The following is a 20611-nucleotide window of genomic DNA, read 5'->3' on the forward strand; positions in this document are numbered from 1 at the left end:
TATGGGTTTTGCTCATTGCTGAGAGGTGTACTATTACCTATGGTTGTTAAATTCTTTATCATTTGGTCTCTGGTGTAGTAGAGTAATCTCATTAGCAATCATTCCACATCTATTTATTTTTATAAAACATGATTTAACTTGTTGTGGCCTAACTGTCACTTATATTATCACAGCACAGTTAGAATTTAAATATTTAGAAAGTAGTTAAAATTAATGAAAATTTTTATACTTTAATGTATATAAAAAGATTTCGATAAATGTCAATAAATCTTTTAGAATCTACGGAGTATTTGCATAATGGATTTTTCATGTTACAAGGTGACAATTAAATATCTAAATAAAAGGCATTTACCTGGCAAAATTTGCTTATTAAATTTTCAACATGTACCTAAATCAACCTTTTGAAGATTTATAGATGTCTCGTCCAAATACACTCAATGGACGTATAGAAACTCCAACAAAACTTTATAAATTGTATTCAGTCAATTGGAGAGTAAATACGCTATGTAAAGATATAAAGTTCTGTTAATTAAGATTCATTATGTGGTATTTAATACATGTTGTCAATGGTACCAAAAAACTGTTGAATGCTAGCTGAAGGAAAAATCTTAATCAAACTAGAAACCCAAGTTCCTTAAGTCAACATAAGGAAAAGACTGAACACAAACAGCAACAAGCTTTTGCTGCAGCAGAACAAAATTTGAACCTCAGCTACCAAAAACATGCTTTAAACCCAATAAAACTACAAAACTAGAGGCTCTAAAGAGCCTGTGTCGCTCACCTTGGTCTATGTGAATATTAAAGGAAGCAGATGGATTCATGACAAAATTGTGTTTTGGTGATGGTAATGTGTTTGTACATCTTACTTTACTGAACAATCTTGCTGCTTAAAATTATCTCTATCTATAATGAACTTGGCCCATTAGTTTCAGTGGAAAATGTTAGTAAAAATTTACAAATTTTATGAAAATTGTTAAAAATTGACTATAAAGAACAATAACTCCTAAGGGGGTCAATTGACCATTTCGGTCATGTTGACTTATTTGTAAATCTTACTTTGCTGAACATTATTGTTGTTTACAGTTTATCTCTATCAATAATATTATTCAAGATAATGAGCAAAAACAGCAAAAATTTCCTTAAAACTAACAATTTAGGGTCAGCAACCCAACAACGGGTTGTCCGATTCATCTAAAAATTTCAGAGCAGATAAATGTTGACCTGATAAACAATTTTAACCATGTCAGATTTGCTCTAAATGCTTTGGGTTTTGAGTTATAAGCCAAAAACTGCATTTTACCCCATGTTCTATTTTTAGCCATGGCGGCCATCTTGGTTGGATGGCCGGGTCACCGGACACATTTTGCAAACAACTAACCCAAAAGATGATTGTGGCCAAGTTTGGATTAATTTGGCCAAGTAGTTTCAGAGGAGAAGATTTTTGTAAAAGATTACTAAGATTTACAAAAAATGGTTAAAAATTGACTATAAAGGGCAATAACTCCTAAAGGGGTCAACTGACCATTTCAGTCATGCTGACTTATTTGTAAATCTTACTTTGCTGAACATTATTGCTGTTTATAGTTTATCTCTATCTTTAATAATATTCAAGATAATAACCAAAAAGAGCAAAATTTCCTTAAAATTACTAATTCAGGGCCAGCAACCCAACAACGGGATGTCCAATTCATCTGAAAATTTCAGGGCAGATAGATCTTGAACGGATAAACAATTTTACCCAATGTCAGATTTGCTCTAAATGCTTTGGGTTTTGAGTTAAAGACAAAAGCTGCATTTTACCCCTATGTTCTATTTTTAGCCATGGTGGCCATCTTGGTTTGATGGCCGAGTCACAGGACACATTTTTCAAACTACTAACCCAAAGATGATTGTGGCCAAGTTTGGATTAATTTGGCCAAGTAGTTTCAGAGGAGAAGATTTTTGTAAAATATTAATAAGATTTACGAAAAATGGTTAAAAATTGACTATAAAGGGCAATAACTCCTAAAGGGGTCAACTGACCATTTCAGTCATGTTGACTTATGTGTAAATCTTACTTTGCTGAACATTATTGCTGTTTACTGTTTATCTCTATCTATAATAATATTCAAGATAATAACCAAAAATAGCAAAATTTCCTTAAAATTACTAATTCAGGGGCAGCAACCCAAAAACGGGTTATCCGATTCATCTGAAAATTTCAGGGCAGATAGATCTTCACCTGTTTAACAATTCTACCCCACGTCAGATTTGCTCTAAATGCTTTGGTTTTTGAGTTATAAGCCAAAAACTGCATTTTACCCCTATGTTCTATTTTTAGCCATGGCGGCCATCTTGGATGGTTGGCCGGGTCATTAGACACATTTTTTAAACTAGATACCCCAATGATGATTGTGGCCAAGTTTGGTTTAATTTGGCCCAGTAGTTTCAGAGGAGAAGATTTTTGTAAAAGTTAATGACGACGACGGACAGTTATATTAGTTATGCAGAAGTAGCTCTAAATTTGTACCTGGGCTAGGACCAACTGATTGTATTAAACCTAAGAGAACAGTTGATATCAAATGATTTAATATGTTGAGGTTGGTCAAATACCTAAGACTTTTGAAGTAACTGGCCAGAAAAATTCTAGTCCATTCCAAACAGCTGTTCACTACTAGAAGTTAATAGTTGTCTATTTTTGACGAATAGTAAAATTTCATAAATCTTACGACCCTTTTTATACAGGGTGTCTACATCACTCTCGAACATCTATTCATTTATACAACATCCTCCCTTTTGATAATCACACCCCCACCCCCCCCCCCCCCCCCCCCCCCCCCCCCCCCACCACCACCACAAATACTATGAACCATTGGTAGGAGTCTAATATCTTTCACAATCTCATCAATTTCTCGATTGTAACTTGAATTTCATTTCATTGAATGTGACATATATTTGGATAGGTAACACTATATGAAATCCTCTAGCGCAGGAGGAATTTTATTACCCTTACAGAGCATGTGAGTTCTCCCTCAATTTTTGGTAAGGTTTGTGTTGCTTAATCTTCAATTTTCTCTTGAATTTATATCATGAATATAAGTAATGTTTTGTTGACTGTTTTATACTATCAATTTCAAAGTTGGAACTTAGTACAAAACGTTTAACTAGCAATGAATTTATAAAGTAAGACTAACCCTAAATGAACTTCTTTAATTGTACATTCAAAAATTATTATGAATAAATCTGGGTGAGAATTTGTATATCTGATGCGTATCACTGAACTTATATTCCTGAAAATGCAATAATTTTAAATCTCGGACTTGTTGTCCATTCTTCAAATATCACCATTAATAAATACATGCAATAATTTATGAATTCACTGTACGTTTATAGCATTTCATTATAAATAACCTCTGTATACCATCAATTTACACTCTAACATTCATGAATAATGATTGCAGTTTAGCAAAGTCGTGTTATTTTCTCCACCTTTTCATAATACAACATAGATCAACCTTTATACCTGTCCATGAAAACCATCTCATATGTTCTTTATAAACAGGTCAAATACATAAAACTTTTAACAAGAATGTGTCCCCAGTACACGAATGCCCAACTCGCACTATCATTTTCTATGTTCAGTGGACCGTGAAATTGGGGTAAACCCACTAATTTGGCATTAAAATTAAAAAGATCATATCATAGGGAACATGTATACTAAGTTTGTAGTCGATTGGACTTCAACTTCATCAACAACTACCTTGACCAAAAACTTTAACCTGAAGCGGGACAGACGGACGGACGAACAGACGCACAGACCAGAAAACATAATACCCCTCTACTATTGTAGGTGGGGCATAAAAATTAATAAAAATAAAACCTACCCTTGACTTTGTTTTCAAAGTAACTGCAGTTGTTGGTCTGCTGTCAAATGTTGACCTTCCACTTTTTGGCCGATATTTTAGACTACTTGCGGTCTCTGGTCGTGTTTCTTCTGTGACCCTGATTTTTCCACTAGTTGTTCTTGGTCTATTTACTGCTTCAAATGCAGCAAGTTCTTCTTCAGTTTCTTCGGTGATGATAGGAATTTCTTCATCATCATCAATATCAAATGCATCTTGCTGGATTTCAACTTTCTGTTGGCGCTTGGCTTTTCGACTGCAAGGTGCTTCTGAAGTATCCATTTTATTTATCATATTTAATAAAGCCATTTTTCAAACTTCAATAGTTGGAAGTCTTTTTCATTTAAAATTTCACTCATCTATTGCAATAAAGTACCATTTTTTTTTTTTAAATCAATTTAAAAATTTCTAATTGAAATTTATAACACATAAATGAATAAATTATCCAATCTCTCAGCAATTAGTTTTCTCACAATATTTCCATTTTAAATAACACAAAATGAACAATTTCACTATAACTATAGCTCTATTCAACTATATATTTTCACATCAGAAAAAATTAAAAGTGAAACGTTTAACTGTATATATATTTCTCAATATCCATTCAATAGAAAACTAAACTCAAACACATCAATATTTCGTGCTTCAGAAAAGATTTAAATCCTGTACTTTACGAAATCTGAGAAATCCAATTATATACTAAAGTATAACTTCTTATCCGCATGAATAATAGATGACTCCTTAGGAAGATTTTTCATCCAACTATTTATAAAACCGTTAGGTTATTTTCCAATATACCTATATATATACATTAACTTCATCATATATATATATATATGTGTCAGACAACATTTTCTATTTGATGTTATTCAATTTTGTTTATCGTAATATACGGAAAATTGATCAGGACAGATCAAGCTTGGAGCTTTAAACTGACAGATGATTAGTCGAAAAAATATCACTTATTTAAATCAGCAGTTATTCAGAAAAATAATTGTTCCAAAAACTTTCTTTTATAAATACCAGTAATTTTCAAATTATATATTTTCTTTTTAATATTTTTCATGTTTTTAATTATTAATTAAGAAAATAGTCCAAGTAGAATTTATGCAAACAAATTAAAATTAATGGATCTACTTTGAAAGAAAAATAGTTATTTTGACTATTAAAACAAATTTGCAAACAATTTTAAAAATAAAGTAGACGAAATAACTTTGTTATAGGTTTTAAAGAAATTTCAAACAGAAAGATAATATAAACAAATTATATCTTTAATGCAATAATTGGTTAGCTTTGAGGGAAAGATATTTAAAAGGGCAAACCTATCTATTTAAATCAGATAAAGTTCATGACCTTCATAGTTTGACAGTGTGTATTCATTTAAGGCTACAATATTTATGTTTTGTTGGGCAATTATTTCATAAGAGTTTTAAGTTTTTAATTTCTACCAGTAATTTAATTTTTTTAACCATGTCTGTTGTCATTGTCATAACTGTGTTCAAATTCTTATAAGTTTCTTCTACACTATCTCAATTGTCATAATTTGTTGATTGATTGTTTGGAGTTTTTAGCACTATTGTGTCTTTTTGTGGAGGTCAGTATTGACGGAGGAAGCTGTGTCATTTGGTTTCTTGTGCAGAGTTGTATCATTGGCAGTCAAACCACATATCTTCTTTTTGATATTTAAATATCAATTTGAAAACATGACCATTGGTTATTTTATCCAATCAAATGCTTTGTTGCAGATTCAGAATTTAGTTTAGAAGTTGTTGGTGGTTGTGGGGGTATTAAGATCTGCCAGAATTCACAGATTTTTTTAAACTGGAGCAAATCAGGCCATTTCATCTTTTGACTTTTCAATTCATTTTGATTGTAGGCACCTAAAACAACCCAACTAATATTTTTTAGCATTGACCTTAATAAATTTTCAACTAAAAAAAAAGTACATGTATTCTATATATATATGTCATTTGCTGACATATGGAAACTTAACATCAGCACTGGTACACATAAAATTGTTAACTGTCATGGAATGATATACACCAAATATACTAAAATTTTGGGACTGTATGAGGTTATGCTTTTCTTAAACTGCTTACCACTTCTCGTCTTGAAGTTAAAAGTCCTCTTAGTTCGGTATACTTTCTCTTTTTTTCTCTTTTTTAATTGTACTTCAAAATATCAAAGTTTTTCCCAAAATCGTTTTTTCTAATTTTCACCCCAAAAAATTAAAAAAACACACCAACATATAATGAACAACAACTGTGAAGAACTGCAGTCAGTGCAGTTGTGTCATATTCATTATCTTACCTCCTATACATTTCCAGGAATATGATTGGTTAAAAGCGTCCGCGTGCAAACCGTGTATATTTGATATTACGTTAGTAGGAAGGCAGGGCTTATCTCATACATGGTTAGTAGTGGAGTTACGTCCCTTTATATTCCTTATTAGGTAAGAAGGGGGCGGGGCTTATTTCATACACGGTTAGTAAAGTAGTTATGTCCCTTTATAAAAAACAAAACGGTACTGAGAAAAAATCTTACAAGTTCCAACAGACGAAGAAATTTGATGATTAAGATTGAAATAAGTTCATAAAACACATTTAAACCTTACAAGTCGTTATTGTTGGCATCTGTTTTTGTAGGATCAATGGAAGTATTTTCTTAGTGCTAATACTGTATTGAAGACTTGCTCATTTTGAGAATCACTAGTCTTAATTTCACACGTTAAGATAGTCGGTAAGATAAATTCGTTACATAGTGTGCTAGTGACGTAATACGGTATATATAGGGTCAGTAAATTCCATATAGGGATTCGAGCTTCGCTCTCACCCCATATGGGATTTAATGACCCCATATATACCGTATAAGGTCACTAGCACACTATGTAACTAATATTCTTCTGCTACTGGAGAGTTCAGGTTTCCATAAAGTATGTACGTATCAAATATTGGAATTTTAAAATTGTGAATTTCCTTAGCATTGGTCTTAATAAATTAAGGGAGGGGGGGGGGGGGGGGGCATTTGGAACATATGTATGACAAGTACTATTATTGAAAGTAATTAAAAGCTAATCGATAAAAAACCTCAAATTTCCAAGTATTCTTCAATTTCAAGCAGGTTCCTAGCTGGTATATGATACAATATTGTATAGTGCAACTGAAAAAGAAAGATAACTCTTGTGAACTTTAGTACAATTTATTGTAATTGAAGTTTATGCTTCTACAAGGAGATTGTATCGTATTCTGAAGTAGGCTAGTATTGGAACATATGTATGACAAGTACTATTATTGAAAGTAATTAAAAGCTAATCGATAAAAAACCTCAAATTTCCAAGTATTCTTCAATTTCAAGCAGGTTCCTAGCTGGTATATGATACAATATTGTATAGTGCAACTGAAAAAGAAAGATAACTCTTGTGAACTTTAGTACAATTTATTGTAATTGAAGTTTATGCTTCTACAAGGAGATTGTATCGTATTCTGAAGTAGGCTAGTATTGACATTTTCTTTTATCTGTATTGGACTCATATATAGTTCATACAACTACATGTATTTTCAATTAAGTTTAGAAAAATTGAGTGTGTTTTGTTGGTACCTATTAAAACGTTTAAACCTGCTGAATTTTGTTTGCTACTGTCTAAAGTCAGGAATCTGATGTTCAGTGGTTGTCATTTGTTGATGTGTTTTATAAATGTTTCTTGTTTATTATATAGATAAAACTGTTGGTTTTCAAGTTTGAATGGTTTACACTTGTAATTTTTTGGAACCCGGCCTTTATAGCTTGCTGTTTGGTGTGAGCCAAGGCTTCGTGTTGAAGACCGTACTTTGACTTATAATTGTCTACTTTTACAAATTATGACTTGGATAGAGAGTTGTCTCATTGGCACTCATACTACATCTTCTTGTATTTATTGATAAATATTAGAAATACACATTAACATAATTTTTTTCTCACAAAAGAATTGTGTACGAAAGTTGATATATGTCTCTGTCTTAATCATGATAATAGTTTATGCCACTGTAAGCTTACTTGTTTTGTTCTAAGAAAACCAAAACAAAGAAATGTTAAGGTTATAAAACATCTCTAGTAAAATTTGCTATTTTTTTACAAACAAAATGTCTTCAAAAGAGACATGTCGCACTGATAACCTTCAAGTGTAGGGGAAAATATAAAATATTGAAGAAGTATATGATATATATATTATATATATACAACTTTCCAGTGAGATTTATCAAATTTAAAAGCTTTAAAACAGTGATTGATAAAAATAGAGGAAATCTCAGATAAAGGGAAATAACTCTAAATTTAAAGTATTGGATAATTTCTAGTTTCCTTGTAAAAACTTGTACATGTACATTGTATCTTTTGTAATCTTAATATATATGTGATGGCATTAAAACATATCATATTATTTTTTTAAATACGATTTATGATGCAGATGTCAAAGATGAACATAAATATTGGTGGGATACAGTAGTGTATAATTATAGTCTACAAGCTAGAATTTACATCTTGGCCTAATTTTTCTCTTGTTTACATATATATTGAAATTTGTGGAAGAATCTTTAAAATATGGCAATTTTTGTTCGCTACATACGTCATGATGTTCACATGTATATTTTTCCTTTCGCATTTAGTTAAAATGAATCTTTAATGCAATAAATTTTGTTAATTTCTATTGGTTTTATCATATAAAAGTAGCTAAGATGAATTATATAATAAAATGCATTGTACCTGTTTCGCCAATGACAAACCATTTCAAAACTGGTAAAAAAAATCACCAACATCTTTAATCCTGGTCTTTTAAATAAATTTCTCCTTCATGATTCTGTGTTAGGATTAATTTTGGTAAATTGAAAACATCTTAAGGATCTTAAATCCTCACCTTGAAAAATACAAATTTCAAATTACTTTTGTACATGTTATAGTCTTAGGATTAGGAAAAAGAAACTTGTACACTGAAAGGAAGTTTTAGAGGGGCAATTCTTTTGCAAGTATTCATCGATGTGACAGTCAGTATATGCAAGTTACAGAACACATACCGAAATAAAAATGTTTAAAACCTGTATTCAACATAATTTAGTTTGACAGTTTATATTACAGCCATTATATTATACTATTAGGGCAGATAACAATCAATGCTGGAAAAACAATCTCATCCCTGCCTTATAATTATTAAAAAACGATTAAGGCCAATCAATCATAATGCAATTAAACTTATACATGTTACTGTAAATTCATATATAATTCTATCCAGAGGCAGATTAAGAGTTTTTTCAGGGCCCAGACCCCCCTTTTCTTGGAAAAAAACCTAGTTGATAATATAGGAAATTGCTAAAGTATGACTAGAGTGGACCCCGGGCCAGTATTTTCCTTCTTTCACTAAGGTAAGGTGGGTGTTATAAAAAAATCACTTGCAACCAGTTGGTTTTTTTTTTAAATGTCCAACCGTGTTTGTTTTTTTACTGTGGGTGCACGTGGGGGTCACAAAAATAAAGATTAGTATAATATTCCCATTTAATGGAGTTGAACAAACATAAATATAAGTAGTCATATTAATTGTCAAATATTCTTTGATTTGATTTTTTTCAACAATTAATCTCTTTTCTCTCTCTTTTCATTTACAATTTTACGCATCAGCATGGATTTAACAACAACAGACTTAAGTTCTAGCCATGGTTCTAAATCCTCTTTCCAATATGAAGTCTTGCTCATATTTGTCTTCACTTGAGTGTCTTTTCTGTTGTTTGGTTGATTTTTGTTCAATTTCCACAACTTCAACATTACTATCAATTTTATTTAACTTATTTGGTCTGGTATTTTCTTTATCATCATTGTCATCTGCATTTCTTTTTCCCCAATTGATAGATGAGAACATTGAAATTTGACAATTGGAGGCCATCTTTGACCCAGGGCCAAATTGGACGCCATCTTTAACCCGGACGGTTGTCCATGAAAACAAATCAGTAAGGCGCGATTAGTATTCAAATTTTAACAGTAAGGAACTGGGAAAAAATCCGGAATTTGAAAAAAAAGCCAACCACCTCCTAAAATAGAAAGGTGGTTGGCTTTCAAAAGAAGGTGGTTGGCACACCCGGCTTAAACGCTGAATGGAAAACACTGGGGGCCCCCTCTTTAAGGCACTAGCTGTTATTGATGCATAATATGACTACCAAGTAATTGATTATTGCAATAAACAGAACTCACATTCTGGTACCTGTTGTATATCTGAACACCTATATGTCTATAAAGGAATGGTTAGAGGCTAAATTATCACGTTTTGTATGCCAAAAACAGCATTTTGAAAGCGCTTATACTTAAGTTTTTTCTTCAACACCCTCCTTTAATGTAACAGAAAGGAAAAAATAAAATAAACATCATAATAATCAGATACATATGCTATACACGACATGATATGTAAATATATGTGTCAGTGTGCAGCAATATTTATAGATCTTGATAGTCCAAATAATTTATGACGTCTTGCATGGCTATTTCAAATATTTGCTTTGACTCCTTCCTTCGTTGATGTAAGGCGTCAAAGAAAAAAAAATATAATAGCCTTTCAAGATGTCATAATTATTTGGACTATTAAAGATCTTGATAGATAACTTCGAAGTTTGTTTATAACACTTTTTTATGTAGATTTTTATGTGTTGGTTATCACTTTTATATGTTGTACATACTGATATATGTTTTCACGATGTGATCATGCCTGTCATAACTTTTTCATCAGACTGAGAGAAACAACTAAAACCTCTTCATGAACCTTCAGAAATAATTTGTTAATAATATGATAACTCTAGAGACGACTATTTATGGCGGGAAAAATTTTCTCTAGACTTTTCATATCTATAAAAAAATACTGAATAATGGTACATTTCAGTCATTCATTTCCAGTGTTCCTCAATTGTATTTGATTATTAAAAGAAATTAACTGTTTTGCCATTCATTAAAACCTGATACTGATCACTATTAATCAACGAAAGATGTTTGTGCAGTTTCGAGCTATCTGTAAAGTGGTCATTCAAGACTTGTGAACGATACAACTGTTTCGTATCAAGTTAACTGTACACAATATACTTAAATCTGTTGATGGTATGAAAATCAATAAAATATAAATGATTTCTTATTCATTACTTTTTCATGTATATAAGCCTTTATATGTATTTTCAAAATTTCTTTGCTGAATGAAATCAGCACTATACACGATTAACGGTCTCACTAATTAGAGACAAGAAGAATTTTAGCGACAAGAAGCGTCAAGAAGTGACAAGAAGAATGATATTAGCGACAAGAAGCGACAAGAAAACATTTTTTTTTTATTATTAGAAATACTTATTTCAAATAAATATTTAAAGAATATGCAAAAGAAAACAATTTTAACGAAAGTTAATATTGATAGAAAAAAAAAGAAACATGATCTAATCCCAGTGGCGGATCCAGGGGGGGGGGGGGTTCCGGGGGTGCGCACCCCCCCTTTATTTTTGCCGATCAATGCATTTGTATCGGGACATATGTTTTGCACCCCTCCTTTGCCCTGGGTGCCCTGGGTTAGCACCCCCCCCCCCTTTCGAAAATTCCTGCATCCGCCCCTGAATCCAGTTGCTACATTTATTTACATGTTGACTGCTGTACCCCTATTTTTGACATTTTTACCTATTGTGTCTGTTTGTTTCGTTCACGCATCGGTGACAATATAATGGAATTTGATGCGACTGTCATACAAGTGAGAGGTTTAGCTAGCTATAAAACCAGGTTCAATCCACCATTTTCTACATTTGAAAATGCCTGTACCAAGTCAGGAATACGACATGCAGTTCTTGTCCGTTCGTTTTTGATGCGTTTTGTTATTTGATTTTGCCATGTGATTATGGACTTTCCGAATTGATTTTCCTCTGAGTTCAGTATTTATGTGATTTTACTTTTTACATAATATTTGATTATATATATTATAACAGCAAGTATTACGTTTACCCGATTATTTATATATTATATTACTTTTACTTGTGTTTTAGAAAAATAATATATTTATCTTATAATTTGTTTTTAAAAATATCTTTGTAGTACAATATATATTAAACTTGCAAAATGCATAATTTGTGCACCATTGTCCAGAAAATACATACGCAAATTGTGAAATACAAAGAACTGAAATCAAACAAGAGGAAAACATAATTAAAATGTCAATATTTTTCATCATTTTATTTAGTGTATTACCTCATTTAACGATATTTATCATGTTTATGCATATTGATTGAAGATTAAAAGAAATTAATGACAATCTTGAGTTTTCAACAGGTGCATGTTCACTATTTACAATGATTGTATATTTTGGCGCGTGTAATTGTCACAGTATATAGTCTGACGCGTGTACAAAGTTGAAGGTGTTAATTGGATGTTATTGTAGCAATAAAACAGGGACACGCGCCTCGTTAATCTCATTTGATGTTCTACATTGTGTATTACCTGAAGATAATGTTGGTCCTATCAGGAAAAATGAATTGTACAGTTAGAAAGGAAATAATATTTCATGTGTTTGTTTCAATAAATCCTTCAAAAGAAAGGCGAAAAAAAATTTGTTTTTATTTTCATTTTAGTGCGTATTCCTTTGCTCTTACAAATGTTTAATTTCTTTATCTATCAATATAATAATAAAAATTACACACTCCCTTCCTCACAAAAGTTTTATTTCTTCATCTATCAAATTAACAATATAATAATAAAAATTATCAATTTATTTCTGCCCGTATATTAAAAAAGACTAAATGCATATTTTTTTTTATATTTGATAAAACAAAATGTTTTCTTGTCGCTAAATAGCTTCTTGTCGCTTCTTGACGCTTCTTGTCGCTTCTTGTCGCTAATTAGTGGGACCCACGATTAAGGACCTTTGAACCTGACCAATCAAAATTGGCTTTCAATTGCATAAACGTCATTTCAAGGAGAAACGACAACAAATCACACGTGCGAACATCGAGAACGCAAAAACTAAAAATGCCAAGAAGAGGAAGATCAGCTCCAGCTCCAAGGTACTTGACACAAATTCCTTTCAAAAATGTTTATATGAGTTGATAAAACGACCAGTAATGTGCTCCTTTTTGTTAAAAAGAAATGTTATTCAACAATGACCTTACATAAACGATTTGTAACTTACGTCAGTTGCGAGGTAGCTGATGAAATAAATAAAATAGTATGGTAAAAACTAAAACGCAGATACAGCGTTTTACGGTAACTTTGATATCTGTTTGGTAAAAAATTGCAAATGCTGTCTTGTTTTACAGGTTGGGACACAGACACAAGTTTGTTTCTATCCATACGAAGGTCGACTATCCAATTTCTATCCATATAAATTGGATAGTCGACCTTCTTATGGATCATGTGGATAGAAACAAGTGCCTGTGGGTGCAGGTCATTTCGTTACCTGGTTGTTTCGTAACTAGTCGATTAGTAGTCCAAATAATTATGACGTCTAGAACATGTTGAAAGGCTATTATATTCAGGGATCTCCCAGGTCTCGACAATAACGCTTGTCCGATTGTCCGGTACCAGAGGGAAAAGAGGTCGGACAACTAAAAGCTGTATCAAGCTTGTCCGTCGGGACAAGTACAATTATTCTGCAGAAAATACATTTATTCCAACTTTGATGAGCAAAGTAATTATAAACAACATGAACAAGAAAATAAATATTAATTTGACATGTTTCTGTATTCTGTTTATTCAAATGCAAAACCTTTTTCTTCAACATGTTTACTTGCAATTGATAATTTTTAACTGGTTCTTTGTCAGGTACTTTTTAAAGGGTAAAAGGTATACTATTCTCGGAATCCAGTCTTACTGATCCGAATCAATGATGCGCTTTGTAGATAAGGAAACTTTACAGGACAGTCCGTTACCTTGACAGGTTTAACTCCAAGTTTAATTGACAGTTTGGCAATGTAGGAGACATATTTAGTAGACATGATTGAAAGACAGTTTGGCAAGGCAGGAGACATTATGGGACCAAGACAAATCAGTACCTCATTTGCTACCTTATTCTGTTCCTTCTAATACATTTGTAAATACCAAACCGGTAATTTATCACAAAAATATTTTTTTTATTTACCATACAATTCACAAAACCATATATTTGATCATAAGTTAGTAGAAAAAAACAATACTTGAAATATGGTGACCTATAGTTGTAAATTTCTGTGTCATTTGGTCCCTTGCAGAGAATTGTCTCAGTGGCAATCAGACCTTATCTTCTTCTTTTTATTGATTGCATTTGAATAAACTTTTTTCAACTTAAAAAAAAACAGGATACAAATCCAATGAGTGTACAGGCCTATCAGATGGTGCCTCATGTGCAGAGTCTGATGAGACTAGCATTGATGAAAACTAGAACCAAAGTCCTGTGACATGACTAGATTCAGTTGTACTTGATTCATATTTTTGAAAAGTATTTCAAAAGAAATACATCAAATCTGTTCTATTATCTAAATTCGTTTTGTTCCTTAAATCAACTAAAGATGTAAAAAGGTTATTTTTGATAAAAGAAAAATTGGACAAGTAACCATTTCATTCCGACAAATGGACAAGTAAGTTTTGGTATGTACTTGTCCTACTGGACAAGTTGAAAAAAAAGTTATTGTAGAGGCCTGCATCTCCATGGCCTGTTTAACGATGGCGCCCCGCCATCATTCAAATGTCTTGTGCCATCGTCAAATGACCAGCGCCATCGTTAAATTGTCTTCCGCCATCGTTCAAAACTGTTATCGTTTTTTATCAATTATAATCAAATGCATGTAATTGCATAACCCCATGGCTATATTATAATCCAATACAGTTTTAAAGCCTGAGGGATATCCGGTTTAAGATCGCTAATCACTTGTACCTGAGCTTGTACAGGAAGATAAACAAACCAGACAGGAGAATACTATCTGAAGATAGACGATTCATTTGTTGAATTAATCAACTAAGTTTCAGCAAATGCTTATGATAATTTAGATTAAATAAATAAATTAATAATCCAGTTACAAAGAAAACAGTTTAACAAGTCGAACACATGCTTTTATTTTGACTTACGCAATCAGCATCCCCCTTTTTAAGAAGTACAAAATTATAAGACGTAAAACAGTAAATATTATCATGATTATTTCATCGCAAATAACTCGAGTACTGCTGTAACGATAATATAGAATTACTTTAAAAGTTAAAAAGTAAAAACTTAAATGTTTCCTGTAAACATGGTAAAGAAATATTGTATCATAATTCCGAATTTATTTCGTATTTTACAATCAAATTGATACATCCGCGTTTCCGGTTACTATTCAGACTCGAAAGATGCATGTTGCACAGCATCAATTTGCTAGATAAAGTCATTAAAAACCTTCATTTGTCAACACAATTAATGAAAATATTGATACTTCTATGATGAAAATTCAAATATATAAGCATGTAAGGTGTAGTCCGAGATTACTCTGACGTCCAACGGCTGTTTTGCCAGACAAGCTGGGGCCGTAGGACGTCAGAGCTCATCCCATATCAAAAAGTGGATATTTGCCCACCCAAAATAGATGCGCTGCTTCGTCACTTCTGGTGTTGAGTGGCGGCCAAGGAATTATATAAATCTTTTTGATATGGGACGAGCTCTGACGTCCCACCGCCCCACCTTGTCTGGCAAAACAGCCGTTGGACGTCAGAGTAATCTCGGACTAGTAAGGTGCCACTTCATACAAGTACGCATATTCTCATTCTGGGATACATTTTAAATATGTAGGACTCTAAAGTGCGATGGTCACGCTAAAGTGTGATGGTCTACGCTAAAGTACGATGGTGTCTCAAGCTAAAGTACAATGGTTGTTTGCTAAAGTGCGATGGTATAGCACGCTAAAGTGCAATGGAACAAAAGAGAAAGGTTCAAGAGCACAAATGTTAAAAACAAGTCTTTATGCAAAATCTAGTTTGCTATGATATAACATATAATGCGATAGGCTTTTACTTTGCCGGTAGTCTTACAGTACACACAGAGAGGATGTAATCTCATACTCCCTACACTGTGTAAAAACTTGGTGTCACACCAGGAAACTCCAGCAACACTCTACAAATTTTGGGAGGAAATTGGGAGAAACTTGGAGTAATTCCTCCCTAAAACTCCTTAATTGTTTATTACCTTGGTGTGGTTTCTCCCAACACCATGATTTTTATTGCTATGTTTACCTTTGAAGTGCGCCACTAGACTGACTAGTTGTTGACTACAATTAACATTTCTTATGTTTCCTGTCATTAAATGACAGTCACAAAAATGATGAAAAGTGTGAGATTTGTTAAATTTTATCAGAGATATATTATAGTTTGATTTTATTAAAGATTCCTGTACAACTTTATTTATTAAAAATATTCAGCATTTGTTCTGACAGTGTTGATTTTTCTTACCTAAGAAACATAATTAAAACAAACAAAATATCACCTGTAAGTGGAGTATAATTAATAGAAAATAAAGACATATATTTTAATTGAATTTATTCAATTTTATTTTGATAAATTTGAATAATAAATGAAGATTATTTAACTATAATATGTATGAAATTAATCTACATTATTTTATTATATTCATTTTTTTTGGTATCATTACTATTATTTTTAAACCATGTATTATATATTGATATCTATATGTTTAAACTGAATATAAATACAACTTATTGTAAATATCAAGTTACCATTCTTAATTATGAGATTATGAAAGAATGTAAATAAATTTCAAATCTAAAAATACTTTTTGTATATAATTTTTTTAAATCATTTCATTAACCTTTTTTATAGTAGCTTTCAGAAATAAAATTAAACTAAATAGGAAATGATTAAAATAGGAAGAAGTGAGAGAATAGTTGACATGTAATTATGCGTCTCTGTCATGACCATGCAGTCATGCTTTGTTGATTTTTTATTACTTTTACCTGCAATCAACAGGTCATAAAACCCTCCCAGATGGGAGTAATTACTTGGTGTTTTTTGGGAGGGGAAATCTGTGTTTCACAGTGTGACACTGTGTTACACCAGAATCAGTGTTGGGAGTATGAGATTACATCCTCTCTGTGTGTACTGTATGTGACTGTTTCTAAATTTAAAAGACTGACCTAGTAATAATTGCTAAAAAAGTTATTTAGGTGTCACAAAATACTATATTTCCTTTAAATGAATTTTAACAATTCGGGTGTATTGGATTAATTGTTGGTTGCTTAACATCCAGTGGCAAATATTTCATGCATGTTCAGGACGACGGGCGTATTGGATAATTGATGTAGCTTGCCGTTTACACAGCCTATTAATGTAATCACATCCCATTAAACATGCTTAAAGCTGGCAGTTGCATATATACAAAATCCGGTCATTGTCGGAACAAATAAAATTTATTTGTACAAGATTTAATTTAAATGCAAGAGAAAGGGGTTGTTGTTCGAGCTTTCCCTATTTTCGTAGCGAGTATTAATACATGTTATATTTTACTAGCTACAATGTACACACTGATGTTTTAATGGACAATTTATTTACGCTTGAAAACGTGTACCTTTATTTTACTGACGTTTATACATTACTCTTCAATAAAATCGACAATATGTTAACGTAAACGTAAACATTAATATGCATCTGTTCGCTTCCATTATTTATTTCATCTTCTGGCATGTTCATTTTTGATTTGTATAAACGACAGTTAACGTCATAATTCAACTACGTTTCGTAAGTCTTTACCCTCGCGGATCATCGCACTTTAGCGTATGGAGGCATCGGACTTTAGCGTAGACCATCGCACTTTAGCGTGACCATCGTACTTTAGCGTCCCCATCTCACTTTAGAGTCCTACATATATACTCAAAACAAAATGTCATGTAGTACATTGTTAAGGAGGTAGATGTTCTTTTGTTTACGGACCAACTGCTCCTTCTGCTGCGCCGGCCAACTTAGACTTTGTTTCCTGTTGTTACCAGGGCGTTTTTTTTTTTTCAGATGAAAAATATGGCTTTTTTACATAGTGAAGGTAATGTTCTAAAGGAAGATGATTAACAAAACAAAAAAGCTTGTCCCCAGCCTGTGTGGAAAGGAGGAATGTTATTCAATAGTTAACATAATGGAGATTCATTTAGCAGTCTCAAAAATTGAAAAACAATAATTGAACATGATTTGTCACAATAGTCAATTTGTTTCATTGTCATCAAGAAAATGTATATACATGTATATAATGTATATACATGTATATAATGTATATACATGTATATAATGTATATACATGTATATAATGTATATACATGATCCTTCAGCTGACATATTTTTGTGGGGGAAATTTGGCATCACATTGAGAAAGCAAATATCACCAAGTTTCCTCTAATGACCACATTGATTTGCCATGAGGACAGTTGCATATAATTCATAGGTCAAATGAACATAAATCTTTTCTATTTTATTATAGACGTCCAGCTCCAAGTCCAAGTCGGTTGCCTGCTAGAGCCCCACCAGCAGCACCAGCTCATCCACCGCCAATGCAGCCCAGACAGCCAGGAATGATGGCACAGATGGCTACAACAGCAGCTGGAGTGGCTGTAGGCTCTGCAGTGGTAGGTACAAAATAATGTTAAAATCATTTAACCAATGTATAAAACATCCACCAAAACTGTGGCCATCTCATCATCATCATGCTTAAGTTGTTCATCCATACATTCTGCTTTTGTCTTCTCTATGATCGGGTTGTTGTCTCTTTGACCATGTTGACACACTCCCCAATTCCATTCTCAATTGTATGTGGTAAAAAGAGTTTGCCAGCTAGAAATAGGAAAAGGCAGTGCTATAGTGGAGGGCAGGTCACTTGACAACACAGGGTTTTGTTTCTTTTTTATTTGTTTTTGTGTACAGAATGAATGATTGTAAATTAGACGATAGTCAAAAGAGTTAAAAAATGTATATTGGTCAGTACCTTCTTTTTTGGCAAGTACACAAATGTATGCTTCATGTACAATGATGTAGCATGAACATGATGAATAGAAAACTTGTCATTCTTGAAAATTTGGTGTATGACATTTTTGAAATATACTCACAGTATAAACCAATAACTGAACTGAATGAATTGGACAAATTTAAACCATTACTAGCAAAAACAACTTCTGGTAAAAGTTTTCATCTTGTGAAGTCCACATGAGTAAATCAGTTAATGAATGTAAAGTAACATCTCTATTTAAATTTCATGACATTACAATGTTACAGGGTCACACATTGGGTGCTGCAATGACTGGTGGTATGGGTGGTGGAAATGGTGGTGAAGTCCAGCAAGCTCCCCAACAACAACAAGCATACCAGGAACCAGCTTACCAGCAACAACAACAACAGCCATGTCAGTTTGAGCTCAAACAGTTCATTGAATGTACCCAGAACCAGAACGACATATCAATGTGCACAGGATTTAATGAAGTTTTACGAGAGTGCAAGCTTAGATATAGTAAGTTTTATGCTAAAGTTGATCTTTATAATTCTAAAGATGATATGTTTTTTTATTTAAAAAACATATGCATAATTCACACAAATGGAATCAGTTGAAGATGGCCCCTGCGGGGGGTCATGATTGTTTCATTGTGATCATAGGAGATTTACATCATTGTCATGAATTTATGTAGCTACATTTTGTACATGACCATTTATGTAATATCCAAAAGGGCTAGAAGTTGCCCTTTAGATGTATTTTTGTTATAACGTTTAGGTTGCTAGTCTCAACTACATGTACCTCCACCTTTCCTTGATGAAAAGAACAGATGTTTCATATGAATAGAAAGTTCAGTTTTAATTTTTGAAGTTATTTTAAACACTTGTTGACAATAAATGTGCACAAATAACTTAATTAATTTGGACAAGCCAGTTCAGATATTACCTTTTCAAACATTTGTTCAATACATCATTTGTACATCATAATGCATACACAAGAATTTCAGTACATGTATTCGTCTTTTTATAGAACTTTTATAATGGTTGATCATAAAAAATCTATGCATTATTGATTGAAAGATCTTTATAAGAGTAAATTAAACAAAACTTATATTATCAACATAACAAAAAATTCATTAGCTTGAGTTGTTAAAAAACAACATATTCTGTTGAAATATGTATATGAATTAACTCCCTTTGACCATTTCAATGAATTTTTTTCTTTGTCATTTCAGATCCACAGTATTAAAAGATAATGGCTTGATCTCAGCATAGATATTATACAGAAGACTAGAACTTATCATCAGACTTTGTATTAGTGTGTGCATTTTATTGTTTAATTTTTAAAACCGTTCCTTTAAGCAGATTTTAAACTCTTGTAATTTCTATTTTGAAAAAAAAAATCATCTTCACACAAATAAATAGACATAATTGCAATTGTAGTATATTTAGTCTTCAATTAGGTACTTTACCTATCAAGATCAGACTACAGCTCCTTGTTATCAGCTGTTGAAATAAAATTTTAATTCATGAAACTTGTTTTGTTATAAAATTTGAGAACAGGCAGCTGATACCCAGTTGAAAATAAACAGAGAATTGGAACTCTTTAAAAGAGAAGGTTAAACATGCTAAAATAAAGATAAGATGTGGTATGATTGCCAATAAGACAAATATATATTCACCAAAGTTAAAATGACGTTGATGGAAATTTTACATATGAAGAGGAAATTTCTTTCAAATTGCAACCTTGTCACTAAAAAATTGTATCAAAGGTCATCCAA

General features: G+C 32.1%; 2 protein-coding genes across 4 annotated transcripts in view; one reads left to right on the forward strand and one right to left on the reverse strand.

Moving 5' to 3' along the window:
* Positions 1–4819, reverse strand: part of LOC139527589 (leucine-rich repeat-containing protein 74B-like) — a 51018-nt gene extending 46199 nt beyond the window's left edge. The window contains exon 1 of one of the 3 annotated variants that reach the window (XM_071323104.1): positions 3864–4819. In XM_071323104.1, the coding sequence (XP_071179205.1) occupies positions 3864–4190 (327 nt within the window). In that variant the 5' untranslated portion in view covers positions 4191–4819. The remainder of the gene's footprint in view (positions 1–3863) is intronic. The other 2 variants (XM_071323102.1, XM_071323103.1) reach the window with 2 other exon arrangements.
* A 7940-nt stretch (positions 4820–12759) lies between these two features.
* LOC139527590 (coiled-coil-helix-coiled-coil-helix domain-containing protein 2-like) lies at positions 12760–20365 on the forward strand. Its single transcript, XM_071323116.1, has 4 exons — positions 12760–12916; positions 18331–18475; positions 19119–19350; positions 20066–20365. The coding sequence occupies exons 1-4, from the start codon at positions 12882–12884 to the stop codon at positions 20077–20079; spliced, it is 426 nt and encodes a 141-aa protein (XP_071179217.1). The 5' UTR covers positions 12760–12881; the 3' UTR covers positions 20080–20365.
* The last annotated feature ends 246 nt before the right edge of the window (positions 20366–20611 follow it).

Source organism: Mytilus edulis, chromosome 6 (genome assembly GCF_963676685.1).
Source record: "Mytilus edulis chromosome 6, xbMytEdul2.2, whole genome shotgun sequence".
NCBI lineage: Eukaryota > Metazoa > Mollusca > Bivalvia > Mytilida > Mytilidae > Mytilus > Mytilus edulis.

Bases quoted from the DNA above. Each gene is read 5' to 3' on its own strand.
- LOC139527590 (XM_071323116.1), top strand. From the start codon at position 12,882: ATGCCAAGAAGAGGAAGATCAGCTCCAGCTCCAAG. The intron at 12,917-18,330 runs GTACTTGACACA...ATTTTATTATAG, and splicing joins AGATCAGCTCCAGCTCCAAG to ACGTCCAGCTCCAAGTCCAA. The intron at 18,476-19,118 runs GTAGGTACAAAA...ACAATGTTACAG, and splicing joins TGGCTGTAGGCTCTGCAGTG to GGTCACACATTGGGTGCTGC.